This window comes from Phaethon aethereus (assembly GCF_964289735.1).
Source record: "Phaethon aethereus genome assembly, chromosome: 19".
Taxonomy (NCBI): domain Eukaryota; kingdom Metazoa; phylum Chordata; class Aves; order Phaethontiformes; family Phaethontidae; genus Phaethon; species Phaethon aethereus.
In genome coordinates, this window is record NC_138595.1 from 1,182,460 (window position 1) to 1,208,480 (window position 26,021).

A 26,021-nucleotide genomic window follows, 5' to 3' on the forward strand; every position below is an offset into this window, starting at 1 on the left:
ACCCAGTACCATGAGATGCTCAGATATGACTTTATTCTGTGGTTTTGTGCCATGAGTAAAGTGCTGTTGCAAAGGCCCATCCCTCAAGAATGACACATTCTTCATTTTTGTCTTGGAATTCTTTAATTTTCTTCGCATACAAGAATAGTACTTTTTGTGCCCAAAATATTAAAGGTTTTCAGTGACTTCATCTATTGTAAATCAGCATAGCTCTTATGACTGCTACAGAGATATGCTAATTTATATCTACTTAGGTGTAGACTGAGATGGAATTTTGTTTTACTGAAAATACAGATTACAATAGTACATATCCCATTATGACGGGCATTTTATAACTTCATAGTGGGGAGATTTTCCCCACTGCAAAAAGAGCTAGTTTATGCAAATATACAGCCCAGACATGCGGTAGTTGTGGTGTTCTATTCTGAAATAAATTTGGCCAAAGGACTTAAATTACTTAAGAAAAAGGAAAAAAAAAATTCTAAATTATGAGTAAGTATCATAATGGGTGCTAAAATAATGCCATGTACCTACTTCATTATTCAGTTATTTATTATCTTTATATTCTTAAGAGTAATGATGTAAAAGTGCTTTTTTCCAAATGTTAATTTAGTTCTCTGCAGATGGTAACCATCTGTTAAATGACAAGTCATTTACAGTATTTAATTAGAACTCTATATAGCTTGGATGGACTTATTGTTACAACACGTAAGTATAGTTATGGAGGTGAAACTTGTTAAATTTGTTCTTTTCCTGTTGCTGTTACAAAAAAAGGAACATTTTGAAGCTATTGATACTTTTGCCTGTCTTCTCCTATATTTATTTATGCATGTTACTTCAAGCTGAAGCCTGACACTCGTAGGCCAGGTCACAAGATATTCCTGAGAGAATGACAATACTAGGAAATATCATTAAATTCCAACACCACTTGTAGCAGTTATGAGCATCCTCATTTTACAATGTCACCATGTGGATGGACTCTTACAGCTGTTCAAGGAAAGCTCTGGAAGCTTGGATGAATCTAAGAATCATGGCTTATTCAAGGAGAAAACTCTTGGAGCAGCAGTATGGCTTTGTATACTGATAGCAGCCTACACTGTGGGTCTTTTTTTTAAACTAGAAAAAAATTAATATTGCAATACACCTTAATATTGCTATCAAAGTGACATTCTTGCATGAACTGCACACTTTTGTGTTTTAATACCTTCATCAATGACTACTAACCCCTATCTGTCCATAAACTAAGCACGTTCTGATTCGTTTCGTACTGTGTTTTCTTCTAAAGTTTCATCAAGTTATGCTGATAAACCTTAATTTGTTGGCCCTGATTTTATTGTTGTAAAATTACTTTACATGTTATTTCTGTGTTTATTATAAAATTCATTAGGTGTTTTGATTTGTGTGTTTTATTTTCAACAGCAAAAAAGCTTGATAATGGCCCCACTACCAAATGCTGAATTAGTTCAGAACTCTTTGCAGTTATATCGTTACCTGCTTCGATGCTGTAAGCAACTTCCTGAAGAGAATATTCGTCAGCATTACAGACATGCAGTCAGGCAGGTGTGAAACATTTTTCTGTTGGTGGAATTTGGCGGGGGTGGGTGGGGGTGGTTTTGTTTTTCTTCTCGTACAGTTTGGACCAACTTTTTATAACTCCGAGTACTTAAAAAAATTATTTTCCTGCAAGCTTGAAACATTAGTGCATTTGAAGGATTGTATTGTGAGTTTGAAGGAGCATTTCTTCTTGTTTGTTTTGAATCTGAAACCTATTTTCCTTGATTTTCATCTCTAATTCTTGTGTTAGTCCAGAGTGAACAATCATTGCTTGCTTACTTAGACGCATCTTTTATGGTGAAACTTACTGCTTCCTTGTTGGTCATTTTTTAATATATATCCTGCCCCCAACCTCCCTGGCTGGGTCCATCTCATGTAATTGTTCATATGGAAGTAATTTCATGCCTTTGATCATACCTGTAATCCTGTGTCTTTCTAGTTTTAATGTACAAGACTCTTTCATTTGTTGGTCTGAATAGAAGTTCTCTAGGATTTTCTTTTTGCTGATGATGAAAGGAGTAAAATACTATGAAATCACATTTAACAAGACTTGTTATGGAAATAGCACAACCAGGTGCTAGAATGATTTTTTTACCTAGAATGTATTTTTTACCTCTTCAGATCAACAGTTTGTTTGTATCAGATGTCTTCTTTGAGATTCAAAAGTGATCCTTATTTTGACAACTGTTGTGTTAAGTTGGCTAGTCAGTGTAACACTTTGAATGTTGCAGAGTTTCAAAGTTCATGCTGATGAAGACGATCCTGAGCGAATCCAGCAAATTATAAAGAGAGCCATTGAAGATGCTGACTGGGTCATGAATAAAGTAAGTGCATCAGATGGTCTAAGTCTCACTCTCAGGTCAGATCAAAGAAGAAAACATTGGAAAGCAAGTTAAGAACAGCAAACTGTTCCATTGTCCTGGACACTGAGGTGTCTGGGTGAAAGGAAATGCCTAGCCACTAGGGATTTATGATTCTGATAAGTCCTTGTTTAAAAATTCTTTTTTGTTGAGATAAACAAGTGTATGTTTTAGAACCAATGATGCTTTAAGGTGGTCTCTGTATAAATCCTTGTTTCCACGAAGAATTCTATTAAATTTTAGAGTGGCTAGTATAACTCTATTACCAAAAAAACCCCCCAACCTACAGTATTTTGCAAGCCACAGTTTGTTGATATGCATCAGCTGCTTTCCTGACAGGAGTGTATCCTCTCTTAGTCAGTTTACATAAGCTCCAGAAGGTTGCTCTTTTTTTTCCCCCCTCAGATCTTGCCTGTAGCTGTGCAGATCAGGGTTAGACAACATAGTGGCAAAATTGTGGTAACTGATTTACTTGTGCCATAGTTACCGCCCAGTGGATGTGCCTCTTTACTATCACAATACTGAAAGATACCACTCAAACTGTTTCTTGGATAAAAAAATGAAGACTGTTTACTGTTCGACAGCTGAGAGTCACCTGTACTTCCTTGGATTTAAATCTGGTTGGGGAGCATGATATATTAACATGGATTTCTCAGAGTATAATGAAACAAGTCAAAAGTTCAGCTTGCTCTGAATATCTATGATTTAATTCACTAAATGACTGTTAAGTCCTTCTCTCTGCCAGTCCATGAAATCCAAATGAGAATTGTTACAGGAGCAAGCACAGATTAGTCATAGATTACAAAATTATAGCAGTAGCCAAATCCCAGCAGTTACAGCCTAGTAAATAACTGTCTGTGCCTGAATCTGATTTCATTCTCCCTACAATTATGAAAGGCCTCGTTCTGATTCTGCTACAGACATTGTAGTCTGCTTCATTGGAAAAACTAGTAATTGAACTATGTGAGAGAAGGATCAGATTCACAGTGCCTGCCAAGAAGCATTATTTTGTATCATAGAGGGAAAGTCTATCAAATTTCAATCTAACTAAAAGGGAACAGATAATGTTATGTAGATCATGAAGAGGGTTGTAAATCCTTGTCAGTATGAGCTGTTACTTTTAGTTATGTTCTCTTTCCCACAAATAATTGTTTCTTTTTCTTTTTTTAGTATAAAAAACAGAAGTAGAAGAGGAATGATGAAGACAAGAATGTAATTGGTAAACATTCTTAGAGGACTTGCAGTCAAGCCCAGTACTATATTACAGCTATTGTCTGGAGTTTTCTCTTGGATAATACAAATAAGATAATTTGTATCTCATTGGAATGTCATGAAGTTAAATTAATATTTCTGAAGCTATTTGAGTCTGTAGATTAAAAGACACAGTCTAGGTTTAAAGTATTAGCTTGTATAATTGCAAACTTTAGCTTAAAGCCCAAACTTGAATAAGCTTTGAGTAACACGGAGAGCTTCTCAGAAAAACTTGCTGAGAAAAAAATGTAATGGAGTACAAGTCATTAACAAATAATAGTGCCCTGTCTGTTGTTCATATCTGATGTTTTACAGCATCTAATCTAGAAGAATTTAACTAGTTTCTGAGCATAAAGCCCTCAGAAATGCTCATTGAGGATCTGAGCAAATTTCTCTTTACTTAATTGTGGACTAGATTATACTGTTCGGCCTAGGTCACCATAGCATGCAGTGTTTGATACACTTAGTGCGTAGGTTATTTGGTGGCAAGGTTCTTCTGCATAAGGAACAGTGGATTTAAGTTTGCGTTATGTTCTGAATTACAGTAGTCAGTCAGTTAGGTCAGATCATCCTCTGTCAGGACCATGTATTTTCAGAGTGAAGCACAGGTATGACCAGAGCACAGGCCTGGTTTTAATCTAGTAGCAGACACAAAAGCACAGGCTGCTGAGTGGAGAACATACCCAACAAGAACCCAAGCCCATCTGAAACTTGAACCACTTGCCTGTCTGTGCTATGGCCATATCTTCATTCTACTCTGTAGGTTTGCACTTGAAGTAATGGTTATCTTTTCGTATTTAAAGATAGGTGCCTGTCACCCTGATGTCTAAACTCTCATGAAAACAGACGCCATTCAGATGGGTTTTGTGCACTGAATGGTATAATCACCAGAATATACAATGTTGTACAGATATAAAGGCCTTCACAACTTTTTGCAAGATATAATAAACGTCCTTTAAAAATGGGAGTCCATGTCCTTTTTAAAAAAGACTGACTTTTCACTGCCCTAATGAATTTTCATCGGGGAGAACTCAATAGAAATGCTAATCATTTGAAATTAATGTAGGGGTAAAAGTTTGCTTTTGAAACCTGACCTTGGCTTTTAGCGGTACCTGGAGCTTTCTGCCTCCAGGTGGCAGTGCATGCTGCAGTGCGTGTCCGAAGTACTTGGGGGTTGGCTTTATTTTTACCGGTTCCAAACGTTGAGCTTCCTCACATGCCAAAATAGAACTCAAGTGCTAAGGCAAATCTTTTAGGGTCCAGATTTTCTTTTTTTCATTCAGCTATGAAAGAAACAAAGAAAATCCTAGCTCAAAGTAGTTGAGAAGAATTTGACAAGCGCTATAAAAGAAATGAGGGTGATAAGAGAACGTTTATACCATAAAGCATTGTATCAAAAAATTTCCTTTGTCTATGCTAACCCTAAGTCCTTCCCATCAAGAATTCCTGCCCTCTGTTGTTCTTTCCTCTGCCACTGCCACTCTTGTTCCTCTCTCTACTCCTATATCTTTCACATTACCTTATACACCCTCAACTTTTATTCTACGTATTGCTTAATTCTGTTATTTCACATCTTGTCACTCTATTCCACTTCTTTCTCCACCTCAAATCCTCTTTTGAAAGGTGCATCAGAAGATACTCGGGTGTTATGCTGGGGCCATCCTTCTGCTTAATTTCAAATAAACCATGAAGGTAATAGAGTTTCTCAACAAAGTAGGTGTAAGTTTTTCTTCATGTGAGGAAAGCCACTTGTCTTTCTACTTAAATACACTTTTTTGAAAGTGCAACTATTCTGGTTTAAACTTGCCAAATAATTTGATGTAAGGTACAGCATAGAAAGTTTCAACTTTGGCAGTTGACAAGGGATATGCAGTATGAAACTGAATGCTGAAATAAAAAAGCTCAAGAAGATTTAATAGTAGATATCTGAATGTGCTACTTTTAATCAAGAACAGCAAAGAAATGACCCATGCTGTACTCCAGTTCTATTATATATATTTGGTCTGTAACATGGAGAACTGAACTTTCTATCAGTGCAATAGTGAAAACTATAAGACTCAGTAGAATTAACAGTGTATGGAAACATACCAGTTCCCTGAATTTTACATGTAGTATGCTCAACAACACCATTGATGTAATTGTCTGGCTTTTTGTGGTGAGACATAATATTTTGTTCAGTTACTTAATAGGATAATTGCAAGTGTCTAAATCATTCTTATGTGCCTGTTATTTAATTTATGGATAGTTCAAGAGGGAAAGCACCAAGGAGCTGGAAAGTGCAACAGTGGCATGTCTGCAGCGCCAAATGTCTGAGGTGCCAGCGGAGATACGGGAACATCAGACCAAAGGTATATTAGTCATAACTGATATGGTAGGACCAGGAACTGTGAATTTTAGACCTTGGAAAGTGGTTTAGCATGCAGTTCTTAGTAGGGTGCAGGGGGGGAGCATGGTTGCTGAGGCAGGAGACATCATGACTAAATATTTTGACAGTAGTGATTCAGTTGTAGGGCATGATGAGATGTCTGGGTAATTTTTTTTTCCATACAAACATAATCTGGTTGTCAAAATAACAAAACTTTTAATAGTTTGGAAACTGAAGATAACTTTATTTACTCTGTTATGGAACTAATAATTTGCGTGGCGATGGGGAGACACGATGCAAGCAACTGTTTACTTCCTTGTAATAGTGAAAGTAATCCCCATATCTAAGACAGACGTGTTTCTCTAATGACTAGGCTGAAGAGTCATTCAGCTGCATAGCTGAGGCTTTTACCTTTTTAAGACTTTATACAAATTCTGTTCTTCAGCAGCATAATTTGAGACCAAAGATCTTACATTAGCCTAGATGTAGATGAGAACTTGAACTCTGAAAAGGGATTTGGACAGAGCTTCAAAATTATTGTCCAGAAAACTTCTACTCAGAAGTCATTTAATCCTAGAGTTATACTAATTTACCACTCACTAACCTGTTTGACCTGAGACTTTATACGGTAAATTGAGTTCTTTTCATTAGTATCCGGGATCACTTTTTTCTGAGCAATGCTGTGCCACCCAGCCTTGCTTAGACTGAAGAACTGTTCTCTGTTCCATCGATGTCTTCATTTGGTCTTAATGCCACTGTGCTAATGATTAACTGCCAGTAGTTCTAACAGGGCCCACTGTGGGAAAGACTTACGCAGCTGCAGGCATAACTTTATTCCTGCTGCTCACAGGGGAACACTTCATTGGTCAGTCTCCTCCATGGTTCTTGGACAGTTGCAAAGAAAATATCAACATCAAATAGATTGGTGCATCTGTGTTTCCATATTCAGTCATCCAGAATCTCTGAAAATAAGGATATTGGGTGCAATTTAAGTAATAGGGGATGAAAGAGACTATTATATACTATAATTACTATTGCAAAGTTTAAAAGAGAAAAGTTCACAGTGCTCATTATACTGTTGATGCAGCAAAGGATAATGTCAGTGAAAAGGGACAAGCCTATTCTATTTATAGGGTTTAGTTTCTTTTTACTGAAATGAGGAACCCATTTCTGTACTTGTACATCATGCCAGTTCTGGTAAGTAATGGACTGTTCATCAGTATGTGCAATAACTGAATTAAAGGCCCAGCAGAAGGTCGTGTCAAAGCCCCAGTTTTTGTTGGCCCTGCTGATAAGCACTCCTATAGTAAGCATTCAGTTACCAGCATCACTTCCACTGTGTAATAGCATCACCTGGCCATTCATTAGCCTGAGGGTTTTCATTGTGTTTACACAAGTGTAATAACTACATTCTGGAAACAACAGTTTTGCAGCTGGTTACTGTAAGACCTTGGGTCAATAACTTCTCCTAACTAATCCTCTACAATTAGAGGACTGGAGTGGAATTAACTGTTCAAAGGTTGTGTACAGACAACTGTGTCAGTTAAGCTAGAGAGGGTTTCGCAGGAGGCTTATGCAAAACAAACATTAGAACAAGGAAAAGACAGTTGGGAGGCTTCTGTTTAATAGCTTGGGATCATGCTTTTTTTTACTGAGGTATGGAGAAGCAGGTTATTTAAATCATATTTTAGCTAAGGAAAATGAGAAAAACGTTCTTAGTCATTAGCTCGTGGTTATAGACTTACCAATGTTCAGTCCAAGGACAGAACCAAATTTGGTGCTATACTTTCTTTTCTATAGAGATTCTACAGAATCATTAAGGTTGGAAACACCTTTAAGATCATCAAGTCCAACCACCAATCCAACACCACCATGCCCACTAAGCCATATACTGTGCCAGGGGAGGTTTAGACTGGATATTAGGAAAAATTTCTACACTGAGAGAGTGGTCAGGCATTGGAACAGGCTGCCCAGGGAGGTGGTGGAGTCGCCATCTCTGGAAGTGTTCAAAAAACGTGTGGATGTGGCACTTCAGGACATGGTTTAGGGGACATGGTGGCCCTGGATTAATGGTTGGACTTGATGATCTTGAAGGTCCTTTCCAACCTAGTGATTCTGTGATATATATATCCTAAAATATATATATATAAAAAAAACATTAGAAACATAAAGCTGATACTGTGTGGAAATAATCAGAACATAACAAATACAGAAGTGACGTGTCTAGAAAGACTGGAAAAATGGCAATTTACTGGTGGGTTAGTTGATGTATTTTGTTTAGTGGATAGGTTCCTGCTCTTAAGCCCACAGACAACTATTAAAGGGTCTACTTTTATTGTTACCAGCCTTGGAGCCTCATGTAGAAGCCTTCTGTGTAGTCTTTCCTTTTTTTTTAATTTGTTGCTGTCAGGTTTTGGTATGGAAAAGATTGTAAATTTGAGGTTTATCTAAAATAGAGGATAGTATTCTACACTTCACATGGTTAGAGAGATGTATATATTTCTGATCACGTTCTTATGCCAGAGGCATTAACTGATTTCAATTCACTCTTGACACTGAAAGTCATTTGAACCCTGTGGGTACTGAATAGAATACTTCCATCCCAAGGCAGGCTTTGCTTAGAACTATTTGTCAGTAATTGAATATTCTTTAAATCATTCTTTAGCTTTAGCAATTTGTAAACTCTTTTTCACTTGGTTCGTTATGTCACAGGGATTGCTTTTTGTTTAGAGACATGTGAGCTTAAGAATTTGATGCTAAACAAAAACACCTATTCTGTGGTGTTTGGCTTATTTTCAAATGTCATAAGGAAGTGGTCTTTACTGCAATACTATAAAGAACAAGTATACACACTCTGAGAGAAACAAATAATATTCACTGTGATCTTAAGGGAAACAGTTATTTGTGAATAGCTTTTAACTTGGCATTACGAATTGTGCCTGCATGTAAAGCTCTACTAAGATGCAAACCAAACAGGCAGCACAGTGGCTGTGACTTAGACATTCAATATCATAATATTAATTCATTATGAGAGTCCTTGACCTTAACTGTAAGAACGAGTCTTTAGAGCTTTATGCTCCACAATGTAGCATAAAATGGAGTGTCATCCAGAAGAGCGTATGTTTATTGGAAACGTGCGCGTAGTCTTTGTCAAGAGCTGTGTTCTAAAGCGAGTCAGTAACACATGCAAATGGCTCGACGCTGTAGTGCAGTGCTCACTGGGCCAGCTGCTTTACTGCAGTCTTTCCTACTGTTCAGAGGCGGTGTATTTCTTCTTCAGCATGAGCCAGCTGGCGCATCTTTCAACTTTTGTATTATTTGATTAATTTATCTTATACTTCTGTCAAGCCAGTTTTTATGAAATGGTGTTAACTGAGGTATACACTAGTCATCAAGTGATCCTTTCAGGTTGTGATTAATCAGGGAAGACACACTGACTTTTAAAAAACCCTGTTCTTTGAAGAATACTTTGTTTTCTTCATAATTGTGTTTGATATTTAAAACAGTTTTTAAAAGTTTAGGAGGAGATAGAGGCATCTGTCACTTGCAGCAAAGAGCTTAACAATGTATGTATTTATCGTTGGTTGGAGAGGTCCCTGACATTGCACTTAATGGAGTAATCCTGCACACCTAAGTAAGCTAGCAGATTATGAAGAGGACAGTTCTGGAACTGCCGTTCATTGTCCTTACCTATGAACTGAGAAGTTAACTTCTGGATTCTGTAACTATCAACTTGGGTGCCTTTTCCCCCAGAAGAATCTGCCTTTATATTCTGCATTAATCCATTTTGAAAAGGATTAACTTGATTTTTTTTTTTAATCAATAACTTCTGAGACAGCTTTGTTTGGGTACTTCACTACCTCATATAAAATATTCTCTTTCAGCTGCCACCCCACAACATTAGATTGAACTGCCTCATTACCTGTGTGCTTGCTTCTGGGGTCCAGCTTCATCTTTTTGAAAACTAGCACATGTTATGTCCTTTTATTATTACAGCTTATTTTTGCACAGTCTTTGGTATCCTTCTTGAAAGAAGTTTAAGAATGGTGGTGTTTTGATTAATATTTCCTTCCATTCTACAGAATGGATTTTAAAAGATAAAAAACTGACAGTAAATTCTTGCAACTGATTAGGTTGACTCATGTGCTGTGTTAGGTAACAACACACAGGATCTGGGATTTTCTCAGTCTTACTTTCATTTTTTCAGTAGTTGCTTCATCCACAGAAAGTCAGCTGTATCTCAGATGGTGTGAAACAAGGAACAAGGAAATCAGTATGTTTCAAAACAAATGTCAAACAGAATTAGTAGTCTGGAAAATATTATAGCATGATGGTGGACACAGGCGAAGGCTGTATTTGCTGGAGACACCTCCCTGATACTTGCCAGTCTGAGGACTGATTTTTTCATGCCTAAAAATAGAGTATGTAGTTTTTCACAATTGTGCAACTGCAAGGGCTGGTTTCTCTTTTATTTTCTGGTTTTTCCTCCTCTTTTTAGAGGTCACAAAATGGTGTGTTTAACCGCAGTTTACAGTACAGAACGCAGACACCTATTGAGTCTTGGAAAATTCTTTTCCCGAAATGCTCTGTAGAGTTTGTCCTCTTTCAGCTGGAAATATCTCACAGAGTAGGTTGCAGCTTCATGGCTAAGATTTTCAAAAACAATCCTCAGATTGCTTTTTAGGTGCTTAACTTGGGAGATCTGAAAAATTGTACTCGATGATAGTCTTACATATTTCACTGTGTTACCATATAAGCTCAGGAAAAGATGATCACTTCTCTTTAACAATATTAAAACCTGCAGTCTGTTTAAAAATTATTTGATGGATTGCTGATCATTAGTTTATACTGTGCTCATTTGTGTATCAACACTGACTTGGAATACCTCTCTGATCACTCATTCTCCATGGTGCATTCACCTCTGCTAATTCATTAGAGATGGAGTGGTGTGTTTTTTGCGAAATTATCATCTAGCTGGGTAGGAACTGACCGGAGGTGAGGAACTTATTACAAAAACCTACCAAAAGCATGCATGAGCTATCATTTCGTAGTTCCTTACCTAGAGTGATCAGACATTGTGTGGGCAGAAAATGTGGGTATATCATTATGTACTTGAAGTCATCTTTCTTGATAATGGTCATTCTACCAAATCAAGACATCATTAATTGTGAGGATTTATCTCTTATCACTGGGAAGTCATTTCGGGATGCCTGTCATCTGTGTCTCATATATGCAGATTTGCTCTTCCATTGAGAAGAAATGGGATTTCAAAAGCATTGGGGGGAAATCAGGATCAGAGGTGATGAATATGCTGGATCAGGGTTTTGACACTTCATGGAAATATAGGAAATAGTTATTCCCCAAAAGCCCTGCTAGGAAGATGAACAATGTGTTCTTTTGGAGAATTCTCAGATTGTAATTAAGTCATAGAAGCTAGTACATGAGAAGAGAGAAGGAAATAACATAGTGGTTTTCAGCTTTTGCTGGTCAGAGACCTATCCTGAGCTGCTTTAACATTAAGGACAGTGTTGTAAAGTCACAGAAAATTCCCCTTCATTCCCTTCTGCCAGGTCTCAGATGACTAAGCCAAAACTAGTCATCATAAAAACAAGAAGAGGCAAGAACATACTTTTCACCAAAAATCTTACTCTTTGTGTCACTTAACGGTGAAGTACAAAGTTTACATCAGCTTTTTTTGCTTTGGCAGTTGTGGTCCAAATGCCCACTTACTGCAATAGTTAGATGAAGCATTTAGACTGCATGAAGTGATTATTTTTCATCTTATCCTTTTGGGAATAGAGACAAAAAATTGTTATAATAATACCTGCTAATTGATCTGTAGTGATCCTTTGATGTTTGTACTAGCCCTATGACTTAACCCACTTCATAAAGCCATCCATCACTTTCTAGAATCTGACCTTACACTATACCAAAACACATTCTTCCACATCTCTATTATTTTTTTATTTTTAATAAGTGACTTTTCAAACTCCCGAGTGATGTTCACCCTTCCAAATGCAGCTTCAAAGGCTATCCTCTCTGTCAGTGTGGTCAAGAGTTGTGTAAATAAGCAGTATGTTTGCTTGCCACATGAAAAACAATCAAAATAGTGTGTCCCTAGCCTGGAATTCCTATAGCAAGAGTAAGGAAGGAAAACCAGTGCAATTAGAATATTTGTATCTTTTACTGATAGAATATTGTGTCCAGTTTGGGCCTCCAATACAAGAAGAGTGAGTTCAGTGGAGGGCCACCAAGATGATTGGGGCTGGGGCACATGCCTTGTGAGAAGGGGCTGAAGGAACTGGGCTTGTTCAGCCTGGAGAAGAGAAGCCCCAGGGGACCTAATTGCAGCCTTCCAGTGACTCTAAGGAGGTCATTAAGAAGATGGAGCCAGGCTCTTCAGTGGTGCATGGTGGGAAGATGAGAAGCAACGGGCAGAAGTTGACATGAGAAGTCCAGCCTGGGTATACGGAGAAACTTTTTCCCCATGAGGACAGTCTAGCAGTAGAGTGGGTTGCATAGATATGTTGTGCAGTCTCCTTCCTTGGAAGTCTTCAGGACCAGCCTGGATCAAGCCCTGAGCAACCTGGTCTGACCTCATAGCTGATCCTGCTTTGAGCAGGAGGTTGGTTTAGATGAAATGCTGAGGTCTCCCTTCCAACCTGCATTCTTCTATAATCCTATGCATGACATAAGTTTCTTTACTGACTTTATTTCAGTTATGGGAGTTATGTTTGAAGAATATTCCATAAATCCTAGCGCTGTTCAGTGTACCATATTTCAGCTACTACCTAAAGTTCACCTACATGTTGGTTTTGCTTGCTAGACAGTTCCAAATGAGGAAACAGTTGTTCTCTTCAGTGGTGGAGAATTAGTCAGAATATGTCTGAACATATTCCTAAAACATACCTTTTGTATGTTACAAAAAGACAAAGCATCAAGGACACAAGTAAGCATCATGTTTTAACAGCACTGCCTGAATAGGAGTTCGCAAGTTAAAGGCTACTTGCCTTCTGCTGACTGACTATTTAGGATGACTGTTTCTCCAATTCATGTACCCACTGGATGATCAACAAACAAATGAAAAAAAAAAAACAAACCCAAAACATAGAAGATGTAGTGAGAAGATATGTTCAGACTAAAGTCTTTTAGATTTGTGATAAGAGACAAAATTTCCTAGATTAGTCCAAAGGTTTACTCCATGAATTGGAACAGGCAGCAGATCAGCAGAAACTTCCTTTCTGGTATACTCAGCAGAGACTAACAGGATAAATTGTCAGCATTTCAATGTGTAATTATTTATCTGGACTTGCATCTCAAAATCAATGAAAACCAACTACTACATCTTCAGATGCTGAAGAATGCCGTGGAAATTGTCTTATTTTGGAAGGGGAAGGTATATAGTTGCTAGTAAAGGAGTTGTAAACTCATTACCACAGACCCTCTAGTGCTAGCTTTTTTTTTCCCTAATACTGGCAGAGGGAAGGTAATTTCACTCTCACTGAAAGTTTTGAAAATGTGATGTGATTTTTGCAGACATTGAAAGTTGTGCAGGCTTAGGCAAGACTGGCATGACTGTAGTGCTTTGCAAGATGTCATTAAAACAATTTAAGCAGTAAAAAAAGCTCATAAAGGTAAAGCAGAGCCATAAAATTGCCAGGAAACAACGGAAAGCAGCTGAACATACTATTATTTTGTATAGGCTGAGCTATGCTGACCAGAATTTGATACTTGAGCATGCAGGAAAAAAATTTGAGTAGGTAAAGGCTGGTATAAAGGAAAAAAGTTAGAGGCTTATAGGTCAGCAATAAAGATAAGCACATGAGTTTTATTGACATTGCTTCAATAAACAAAGGAATGGACAAAGAAATCTTTTAGTTAGGGATTGCAAATTATTTTCCCTTCCTAGCAGAGAGATCTCATGTACTGTAGGTGAGACACTGATGTGAGGGCAAATGAACTCACTAACTAGGTGTACTTCTGTTGCAGGTATAGTGGGAGGGAACACTTTTTATTTACTGAGGGACTGAGGCAGGAAGGCTTCACTAAAAACACCACAACAAACACAAGAGTAGGTGGGGACAGTATTGACATGGAAATATTAGGCAGTTTTTGAGAAGTTCCCTGTTGGTTGTTTAGAAGAAATCAATTAGGGAGAGAAAAATTCCAGAGACTTGGGTAGAGGTATGACTTGATAGAAAGACATGCTGAATATGCAGATCAGGTAGCTTGAAATAGTTTCTTTTTATTTGATGTGGACTGTTTAGTGGAGCCATTTTAGGATTTTTGGAGCAAAGGACCAAGATGCCCAATGATTCTTTCTCAGTGTTAAGCAGATCAACTACTGCAAACATTATAAAGAGCTCAGCAGGAGGTTGCCTTCTGTTTTGATAATGAATTAGTAACGTCTTGTGAATTCATTTGAACATTCTTATTATAGAATCATAGAATAGTTTGGGTTGGAAGGGACCTTTTTAAATCATCTAGTCCAACCCCCCTGCAGTGACCAGGGACATCTTCCACTAGATCAAGTTGCCCAGAGCCCCATCCAACCTGACCTTGAATGTTTCCAGGGATGGGGCATGTACCACCTCTCTGGGCAACCTATGCCACATTGTCAAAAATTTCTTCCTTCTATCTAGCCTAAATCTACTGTTTGGTAGTTTAAAACCGTTACCCCTTGTCCTATTGCAACAGGCCCCACTAAAAAGTCTGTCCCCACCTTTCTTATAGGCCCCCTTTAAGTCCTAGTAGCTGCAATAAGGTCTCCCTGTAGCCTTCTCTTCTCTAGGCTGGGTAACCCCAGCTCTCCCAGCCTGTCCTCCCAGCAGAGCTGTTCCAGCCCTCGGAGCATTGCTGGGGCCTCCTCTGGCCCCGCTTCAACAGGTCCATGTCTCTCCTGTGCCGAGGGCTCCAGAGCTGGACGCAGCACTGCAGGGGGGTCTCCCCAGAGCGGGGCAGAGGGGCAGAATCTCCCCCTCGCCCTGCTGGCCACGCTGCTTGGGATGCAGCCCAGGGTACGGTTGGCTGCCTGGCCTATGAGCACATGTTGCCAGCTCATGTCCACCTTTTCATCCACCAATACCTCCAAGTCCTTCTTGGCAGGCCTGCTCTTCATCCCCTCACCTGGAGTATTGTGTCCTGTTCTGGGCTCCCCAGTTCAAGAGAGACAGGGAACTTTTGGAGAGAGTCCGGTGGAGGGCTATGAGGATGATTAAGGGACTGGAACTTTCCTCATCTCTTGTATGAGGAAAGGCTGAGAGACTTGGGGCTGTTTAGTCTGGGGAAGAGAAGGCTGAGAGGGGACCTTATCGATGTCTATAAATAGCTGCAGGGTGGCTGTCAGGAGGATGGAGCCAGTCTCTTTTCAGTAGTGCCCAGTGATAGAACGAGGGGCAATGGGCACAAACTGCAGCACAGGAGGTTCCACCTCAACGTGAGGAAGAACTGTACTGTGAGGGTGACGGAGCACTGGGACAGGCTGCCCAGAGAGGTTGTGGAGTCTCCATCTCTGGAGACCTTCAAAACCCGACTGGACATGTTCCTGTGCAACCTGCCCTAGGTGACCCTGCCTTGGCAGGGGGGTTGGACCAGATGGTCTTCAGAGATCCCTTCCAACCCCTACCGTTCTGTGATCCCGCAGCCTTTACTGATATTAGGGGTTGCCCCGAACCAGGTACAGGACCCTGCGCTTGGCCTTGTTGCACCTCAAGGTTCACGTGGGCCCATTCCTCGAGCTTGTCCAGGTCCCTCTGGATGGCATCCCGTCCCTCAGGCATGTCAACGGCACCACTCAGCTTGGTGTTGTCTGCAAACTTGCTGAGGGTGCACTTGATCCCTTGACACACTGTTTGTGTCGTTGATGAAGATTAATTAAGTGATTTAATTTATTTAAAAACAAAATAAATGTGGAACATTTTGCAATCCCCTTTAGTGCTTTCAGAATGCAACAACCCATGTAGTACTTTTGTGAAATGAAAAATTGGGGACTATTGTATTGAAAATTGTAGTACATTTTTTCCCTAATTCAAAAAAGGTCAAAAATACAGGAAACGCTCAACAACATAAAACACTGAAATAAGTCTTGCTTTAAGGGTTCTTCTTTGCTCTTCTAAGAAAAAAAAAATCATGTTTGTTATTGAATTCAAGCATAAAACTCTTCAACCATTTAGTACTGTGCCCTAAGGATGCCTAAAGACTTTTTTTCTTTCTTTTCCTAAGTCAGACTAGGCAAAGTTCACACTGCATGCTACTGAAAATATACCCATGGGGTTAGCGAGACAATTCAGGGCAACTCTTGGAACACAGCAGACGGTCAAGGGGTTAAAGGGATTCTTTCCTGGCAAGGCTGCTGGCATTCAAAGGTGCTGGCATAACAAAGTGTGTCAAGCTCCTTTGCTGACCTAGATTGTAGATCAGAACAGGGCCATAAATAATACTGGTTTGCAGTCCCAGTTGGTCCCTGTCACAAGACTATGATTACAGCTGCTAGACACAGCCCTCAGAAAAACAACATCAGCCAACTACTATCTCAGAGTTTTTATAGAAGGAAAATGTCTCACAATTGCTTCGTAAAGCATGCATATGGTTTAGTGGCATAAATAAGCAGTACAGTTTCAGAAGACAAAATGGTTTATGATTATGCTATTTTCTCCTGGTTTTGTCCCCTTCAAATTTAGCTGCTTTATTGTCCTTCAGTGAGGAAATACAGAACTGGATGATGAACCATCCTTTTCTGGATATCACAATTGATCTGTGTTCTTCAGAGCTAGAATTTTCAGACTAGGATGCAGTACCACAGAGAATGCAAACACTTGCTTTGGGAATGAAATTCAACCCATGCCTGAACTTGTACCTAAGACCACTTTCCATTGACCCAAGTCAAAGAAATGATGGGCAGTATCTTTTCAAAATGTGCACGGCAGCACACAATATTAACATGCCAGTCAGAAAGGTACTCAAATACGGAGATAGTAGGGTGAGAGAAATTGAGAAGAATGAGAAACATAGTCTGTAGGTTCAGTGCAGGAGGACAAGGAAAATTTTACAGTTGTACACATAGAGGTTTTGTGGGAAGGGCTGACAGGAGGATTAGTGATGCTTTAGCAGAGAAAACGTGCTTTGCAGCTAGTCAGAGCTTCAGAGTTAAAGACTTCAGCACAGTCGCCAAAGGAAAGAGAAGAAGAAACCGCTGTGAACGTTGTTGCTGCCTACACTCACAGTGAGTCTACAGTAACCAAGGGAAAAATAATGAAAATATTATGCAGTGAGAAAAAAAAGGGACTTGAAAGCACGTTTTCTGATTTATTTACTGATACAGGTAAGATCACTAATAATTTTCTAATTATTTAACTTCCTACTTCCTTAATCCAGGATGGAGCACTGTTGTTTTGGTTTGTATCTAAGGTTATCCTGAGTGTGTATTACTGATTTTGGTATTAAGCAAAAATGTGATTTTCCTTATTTTAATACTATGCTTACGTGCTTCCAAAACAGAATGTGGCAGAAATAGACTGCATTACATGCGAACTTCAGGCTCTCGGGATTTTGGCGAACTTCCCAACAGACTTAATAATAACCTTTTTCAGAGCTCATTAAACTCTGAAGAAAGAGACACTCTTCGTATTTTATGCAAAGCATGCATTGTATTTTGTATTTACACTAAGTCTAATGTAAACACGTGAAATCAGTCATTTAGCAGAAAGTTATGTAAAAGGTAAGAAGCAAACCCCACACACACATTTCAGAAATCAGTGATGGAGCAGTGGATTAAGAGCCCTCATCATTGCCCAGACTGACTTTAAACATCTATTTGGTGTGAATTGCAGGTAAGTGTTCAAGTCCTGTTAAGCTGAAGAATATGATCCACCTTCCATGATAACAGAGACTTATAACCCTATTTTTTATAAAGTGGCTAAATCAACCTTGAGAACTATATCATTCTCTATTTAATTCTCAGTTTTTGGAGCAGTTTTTGTGGAATTACATTGTTTTAATTGTATTTCTAGCATATTCCCATGAGAAATAATACAACAATTGGCTGTATGTTCCTTCATATTGTGGTTAGGGACTCTGCTGTGAGATCAAAATTTTGTATGATTTAGCAATATTTTAATATCTTTGGATGAAAAATAGCACAGAAATGCAGAATGCAGTTATACCGTATAAAAGTAGTCCTCATGATTTCTTAGGCTGAATTGTAGCTTCTGTTCCCTTTTGTTTAAGGTATTTTCAAGTTTCAGAACTTAAGTTACTTTTATAATTCAATATTCTGTTGTTTGTTTCAGCCCAGAAATTTATGGATTTTTTTTTAAAACCAGTATTTAAATGTCTTGTATTATCTAACCTTGATTAAAAATCCTGAATCTTGTTGACATCAACCAGTGCTCTGTTACTTAAATTGGAGTTTCCTCCTCAGACCATGCTTTTACTAAATGAGAACACATTTGCAATCCTGTAGTTCACTGTTATTTCTCAAGCAAAAACGTCCTTTTGCGCATGATAATGTCATCTTCCTTTACGTTGAGCTGTGACAAGCATGAATTGCAGGACCAGAGATAACAAATGCTGTTCTGTATATTTTCCGTGCCCACATACCAGCTTTTCCTTATGCTCCACACAGTGACATCTTCAGTAGGCTAAATATAATGAAATTGTGTCAAGGAGCGTAAGGCACGCAGCCCAGCAGGCAGCCACACACAGAACACCGTTTTTTATGCCAGTCAACTGCCAATTGCTGATTTACGTTTTTGCTTTAATCTGTTTTAGCCAGCCTTTACTGCTGCAGCTGCAGCTGAGGATCCCACGGGCGAGCCGGGATGTTTCAGAAGTCACTTCTGCTTCAGACGGCGTGCATCCAGGCACGAAGAAATCTGGTTATTGGTTGTCTGATTGCTTTGTGTCTCCTCCACTTCCTCATCGATGGTTGTAATATGCACATGTGGGAATTTTGAAAAGGGTGGCTGATGAGTAGGTTTTGTAATTACTGCATTTCTGAATTTGGCCTAACTCTTAACACTAGCAGACAGGAAGGGATGGGTTTACTGGCACAGCACAGTGAATGTAACACTCTCCTTAACTTTCATTTTCGCCCTCAAATGTTCACGTCATGAAATTTTCCGCTCTGTCCTGTCATCATTTGACATGCAATCTTACACTGCCTAGATTAGGAGATGGCAAATGAAACATTTTGACCCTAAACTGGTGCCTTTACGATACTTTAAATCTGCAGAAACTAAAAAGGAGGCCAGGGAGTAGATTTGGAATCCTACTTCTATTTGCGCATTTTAAAGTGCCTAGACCTGAGTCTTTTATTTTGCTTTTGATAGAAAGTTGTTATCCTGACTTTACAAAGAATGTTACAAAATAATGAAGCCAATGAAGAAGATGCTACTGTTACTGTAAATATTTTAAAATTCTTAAAGGTACAGTACTTCAAACCAAAATCAAAACACTAAACCAAAGAAACAGTTTTGCCATCTTGCAAAGTTTGAGAGAATATTCAAACCAAACAGATTTTCTTTGCGAAATGAAAAACCAAACCAGCTAAAATAAGACAATTAGCAGTAGTCGATATGAGGGGATATTTGGGAACACCTTTCTTAGCAGTAGTTATTAGTGTTATTAATTGCGTCTGTCTTTGTCAGAGTCTACCAGAAGCTTCCAATAAAAACGGTGAATCCGTTGAGGTTCCAGAGCATAAAGGCAGGAAGAATTGGGTGAGAAGCTCTATTGTTTCATTGTGTAAATCTTCATTTTAAGACATACGGTGCCCAGGAGTTGGCTTCCATGGACCAGCCTTATTTGTGTGTTTAAGGGTGGAATGTCATATGGAAACTCTCCTTAGAATTATTTTTGCATTTTTTCACCTTCTGAATTAAATGTAGCAAGTTAATAAAATTGAAATCCTGCATTTTTATAGAAGTTACCAGTTTAATTTTTCATGTCTCCATTAGGCATTTAAAGAAGTAGAAGGTGAGAAAGGTGGAAATTTCTAGTCTATATTATTATGTAAATCTCCAAGTGTGACACGCATATGCAATTGTCAGTGGTTCTATCTCCATCCTTCAGTACAGAACATTTTCACCATATTGCACTCAAAAGAACTTTAGGGACAATGACCCTGAAACATACCCACATGAGATTAGCAAACACTGAAAAATAAGACTAACAGAAGTGGGTCACCTATACCCTTCAAAAAGTTCTTATCGTACGACTCCTGGATTCCTCACAACTAGTCTATCACAGGCTTTCTCTTCCATTTCTGGTACATTTGGTATTTAGTGTAGGAATTTGGGAACTAAAGATACATTTTTTGCAGATAACATTTTTGGATGAGAAATGCAAAGTTGCTAGCAAACTGATGCTTGTAGATACTCTCCCAGGGTGGTCTGGCACCCAGTCTATGACAGAAACTTTCACCATTGTCATTATTTATGTATGTATTTACCTCTGAGTTGAAAAAGTACAGAGAGGCTTTCCTGTGGCTCAGTGCCCCATTGTACCAGGCATTGGATACAACACAAACAAAGAGACGGTACTTTTGTTAAAATAACTTTTAAAGTATGTAATACACTCTAAAGTGTTGCCAGGGAAATTATGTCTCTTCTACAGTTAAGTGATAGCAAGCTGGAAAATGTGAGTGAATTCTCATAGCTAGTAGAGAAAACAGCACTTCAGCCCAGAAAAGGAACGGAAAGTGAATGAATGTTCTTAATGAACCAAGTGAGTTGTTATTTGTACCACAAAGTGGTCACATGTGAAAGAAGTAGTGAGCATTTTACTAAAAAGCATGAGTCCATTTCTGTGATATAAATGGTCTTTTGTGATCTGACTCCATTTTGACTGATAATCTTGCTCTTTGGTGTCTCATCTCAGGTTACTAGGCAGCTTTTTTGCTGTGAGTCCTGCCCCTCATACTGACTTGTAATTGTTTTCTGGTGGTTCAAAAACATCTTAGTTACAGCTGATCCTGCTGATGGGGCATGGAGATGGACTAGGTGCCATGTAGGTGTCCTTTCCAATCCTTTTTTAATGATTATGTGTTACTGGTACTCTTAAGTACCAAATTTCTTGTTCAGTCAGTGAAGTTAATCAAATGGAGTAAAGCAGGAAGCAGAGTACATTTCCTCAGGAAAAGGAAATGCATAAAGAACAGAGCCATCAGTTTGTAAATGCAAATAGAGTGCTTCATCCTTATCACAGGAGGACCATGTGAAGTCTTACAAATCTTCTAAGATGCCAAGTGTTTGTAGGTGCCTGCAATGCTAAATTTCAAATTTGTGATGTTGTATGCAACATTTTTGAAAGATCATCATAGAGACATCTCAAGTAGTTAGAAAATAGATTAGCTGGGAAAAGAGAGTTAGAAAAAAACCCACTATTTCATGAAAAGTTGTGACAATTGAACATATCTCTTTAGGGTTACATGAAATTAGGAAAATCAGCCCTTGTTTTCATTGGCTTTGCCTAAGTGTAACAGTTCTTTGAAGATTCAAGGCGTCCTGATCTCAGAGGAGCAACCTGACAAACAGAGCTTGTTTTTTTAAAATGTTTTTAAGAATATAGCTTCCTGAGCTGATGCAGGATATTGCAGTCGGACAAAGGATGTGACTTGATTGGAATGAAATTGCAGAAAGCTTATTGTTGGGGCTACAGGCCATCACATTTTGAGAAACAAAACAAAATTTAACTCAAAATGACAGCATGGTCAGAATGCCATTGAACAGGCCAAACATTCTGCTCTGAAAGGGCACCTCTTTCATCAAAGTTAATGCAAGAAAAGCAACTAGTTCTTGCATTTTGCTATGGCAGAGGCAGAAGTGGTGGTGCAAAAATAGGAAATATGTATGGAATTGGTTTTCTGAAGGAGGAACTTTCCAAGCAGTGCAGAATATTTGTAGAAGGAGTGCACAGTGAGCTTGTTTAGTTAATCTCTGACTCCCTGAGAAATGAATGGTCCTCTCTTGTTCTTACTATACAGAGGGAGTTTTATTACTGATTTTGGTGAGTAAAAGAGCAGGTCCTGTTTGAAGAACTGGAGTGATTAAGCAGTTCCCTGAATGGCTGTACCTCAGCCAATCCTTTAAATAATTCTCACGAGGAAAGATGATGTTTCTTTTCTTCTGGGCCTTCCAAATCTAATTTTTCGTATCCAATCCCTACATAGCCTTTCCTTGATTTCAGCAGTCTCCAAGCACAGGGAAATAAGGAGGCTGAATACTAAAAGCTTAGAAACCGCTGGGCATAATTGAATTCACTTAAATTTCTACTACGGTATGTTCTTTTTTACAGTACTAGACATTAATATTCCCCATGTTCTGTAGAAAAGAGAGGTCAGATTTAATAAGAAAGGGAAGGATGCAAATAGAATTCTTAAACCCTGACAAAACACCAAATGCAAAGAAGGATGTAACCTGGTTCTTTGAACTCTGAAGTTTCCTTTCTGTTCAAGCACCTCCAACTTGACCCTTGAGATACACAGAGTTATATTCACACTGAAGCAATTACAACTGTCTGTATGGTTTGGAGAGAGCTGTCATGGATCAGAAGCAAGGTAGAAATTTGTGGCATGGCGTTGGGTCACACAGCTCACACATGATTTCTGCCTGCTGATTAGATGTCTGGAATATTTTAAAAAAAGGGATGTCAAGTGATAATTCCAGCGAGAGGAAGAGCATCATGTGAAGAAAAAAAAAAATCTGCATGTGAACATTCACGAGCAGTGAATGCAAAGAAGCATGGGCTTGATCTAGTTGAGCAGATGAATGCTGAAACTGCAGAAAACTCGGGGCAATTTTTCAAGACCTTCATCTCTAGCTACCCTGGATGAGATATATACAGGTGTATTCATGCATGCACACATGTACGTATAACTCAGTTTACCTCTAGGAGTGCTTTACGCAAGCACTTAATGTTCATTTTTAAATAGAGAAATTAGACACAGAAAGAAGAAAATGCCTTGGCCAAGCTTGTCTGGTCAAAGTGTGACAGATGAAAAGAGAATGTGCATTTCCTTGTTTCTCCTGCAGCCTTCTGCCTTATTTCTGTAATCTTTGATCAGCACCTATAAAGCAGCTGTAAATCTTTTTCTAGTTATCATTGTTATTTTGACCCTAATTAGTCAGCAGATCTATGTCTTTCATCTGAAACCAGTTCTAGACAGTTCCCTTAAGATAGTCATACATAATATCAACGAACAAATAACTTGGGCCAAAATCCTTGCGAGTGTACTGTCATTCCACAGCATTTCTGAGCCTGCAGTTGCCTGGCAGCACTTTGTACTTGCATGCCACCGTTGGCTCCGAGATTGCTTGTGGCTCTCAGACCGCACGTAGAAACCCGCTTTTGTAATGTGTAAATGTCTGTGTGTTGTCTAGAATTGAAAATCCGCTCAATAATCCCATCTTCATCATCTGGCTGTCCTTCTAGTATTCACACATACAACACGGTGTGAATAGTTTATACTTCAGGGAGTTGCTGTTACCTTGCAGTTTTCTAGTAGGTTGGAAAAGCACAGAGGGACAAACCTTACAGGCAGCAACAGATAGAACAGGGAGCTCTGGAGAGGAAGAAATCCTACAAATACTCTATTGACAAAGATCCTTTAAAACTTGAGCAAAAGTAAGGAAGCAATGTATTTATGTTAGACTTAAAACACCTGTCCTTGGTTCTAATCACCTGTTTAAATGCTTTACCGGTCCATATCCTCAAGCTCTGTGGTTCTGCAAAGTTCCTCTTGAAGTTGCTAACTCTTTTTCTGCAACTGCTAGTTTAATGTATGGGAGAATGGCCATCTAGTGATAAAATCTGTAACAGTTCTTTCAGGATTTTTTTTTTTTATTTCAACATTGCCTGCGAGGTTGCAAAGAACTGTTCAGTGTGATCCACTGTCGTTATCAACGAATACGTGTAGAAATGAAGGTTACAGCACACTGTGCAGGAAGGAGGGGATTGTCATAACATCAGGAACTAGGGGCTGCTCTGCCTCCCGTCGTACACATTATGTAATACTCGGCAGCACCTCAGCTACACGCCCTGCGGTTCTGAAAGCAAAATGGGACGTTTTGGCATTCCCCTTTTGTCCCCTGTCCGTGTGTGGCCTTACTCTGCTATTTTGCATACGTGGTCCTGGAGTATAAAATGCTTTTGCCTCGCAGGAGGGATACAGAGCAGGAGAGATTAAAGGGAAGAAACTTTGAGAGAGAAGACCATCGGCTAGGTTTGGAAAAATCTCTCGCGGGAGCACGGTAAGACAGCGCTGCGTCCGAGTGTTCCGTTTGCCACTCATTTATGCTAGCTCACAAGTGAAGTAATTACTTGGCAAAATCTGGGGATTTTTTCCATATTAGGAGTAAAGTGTTAGAATCCGTCTCCTGCTCTGTTTCCAAGCTGTCCTGCTGCTCTGAAAACTTTATCCCCCTTTCTGCTAATTTAAAGGTTTGTGCATGTAACAGGTAATACTGTAAATGTTATTTGAAGAACCCTCTTGTGGAGAACACGAAGAGCAACCAAGTTCTTACTCTGAATGCAAGTGAATGGAAAATGTGTCCTCAATCTTCTCTCTTTTTTTCTTCTTTTTTCTTTTTATTCTTCTTTGTATTATTTCATTATTTTTATTTTTCCTCCTATTTTTTCTTTTTTTTAATTTTTCATGTCTTTATTCTGGTGTATTATTCTGTTTTTTTAATTATTATTTTTATGTTTTCTTTTTTCCTTTTTTCCTCATTCTTTCTCATTTTCTTTCTTTCTAATTTTCCTTCTTTCTTTCTTTTGCTATCCTTTCCTTCTCTTTTTTCCCACTGTGTTTTACAATAATATATAAGCACACTGCGGCATTTTTTTTATTGCAGAATAGTAATTTAGATTTGTTCCTATTTTGTAACTGTAAATAAATGCTTATTACACATGATTTCTTTTACTCGGAGTAACAGACAAGTCCTAACACCTTGCAGTTTCTGCACAAATAGCTGAATGGATTTATTTTCTTGTGTGATTTTACAGCAGACAGCATCTTTGGAGCCCAGCAATATAAATTTTACTTTTATTGAAAAAGCAATATAAATAACAAAATAATACACAGTTTACATCAGGAATATGTGACAATGTATATTTTCAGTCTTCATCTTTAATTCTTTGGAAACATCAGTTTTCGATTCTGTTATCAATCAGATTTAAATGCTGAGGCTAATTCTACTTTACCTAGCGATTTACTAGTTTGGTCTTTCTCTTCTGTCACACCTTCCCTAGCACAAAAATCCATTTTAGGATCAGAAATTAGCAGAAAATGTATGTTAAAATGAATAGCGTTAAACTTCGTGCATTCTTATATAGATGCTATATGTTACATTGAAATATGTGCTATGTATAGATATCTTACAAAATACAGAATTAGGAATCTCAAAATTCCATTTGTGTCTGGCAGGTGAATACATTGCAAAACGTTTTGGTTAATTTACAGACCAATATTTTTTTTTTTCTTTACTATGTCAATAACACAGCAACATTCTGCATCCCTTTTCCTAGCTAGCGTGTAGTGATGTGCATTAACAGAACATTTAATAACACTTAACAAACCTTTGAAAAACAGTAGTTAAAAAAAAACCCCACAGGTGTCAAGGTGTGTTTTTCATAGAAGTAAAGCACGTATATGGTTTTCCTAAGCATTGATATTTGCCGTTTTATGCAGCTGGGGGACATTTGAAATTCTCTTGCCAGTATTTTAGAATAAGGCATGGCTGCAGCATTACACCAACAAAGAGAACTGTTAGTTTTAGTACCGCTACTCTTGAGTCGAGCAATTTTCATTTTTAAAAACAGGACGTTAATTAGATCAGCTCAGTCTGGTGAGTTTCTGAGTCATTTTAAAGGGAGTTACCTTCTTAGTTAGGAACTGACCTTGTGGTTTTTTTTCCCCTCTTCAGAAGTGTTCCCACATCACACAAAACAAGATTGCAGCACTGTGAACTAAAATCATAAATAAAGCATACAAA

The 26,021-nt window shown here is 38.5% G+C and overlaps 1 protein-coding gene across 1 annotated transcript; it reads left to right on the forward strand.

The window, feature by feature from the left end:
- Positions 1 to 1,428: 1,428 nt before the first annotated feature.
- Positions 1,429 to 3,602, forward strand: LYRM9 (LYR motif containing 9; the record flags this gene model as incomplete). The annotated part of the gene is made up of 3 exons (XM_082008711.1): positions 1,429 to 1,560; positions 2,286 to 2,378; positions 3,585 to 3,602. The coding sequence occupies exons 1-3, from the start codon at positions 1,435 to 1,437 to the stop codon at positions 3,600 to 3,602; spliced, it is 237 nt and encodes a 78-aa protein (XP_081864837.1). The 5' UTR covers positions 1,429 to 1,434.
- Between the last annotated feature and the right edge of the window lie 22,419 nt (positions 3,603 to 26,021).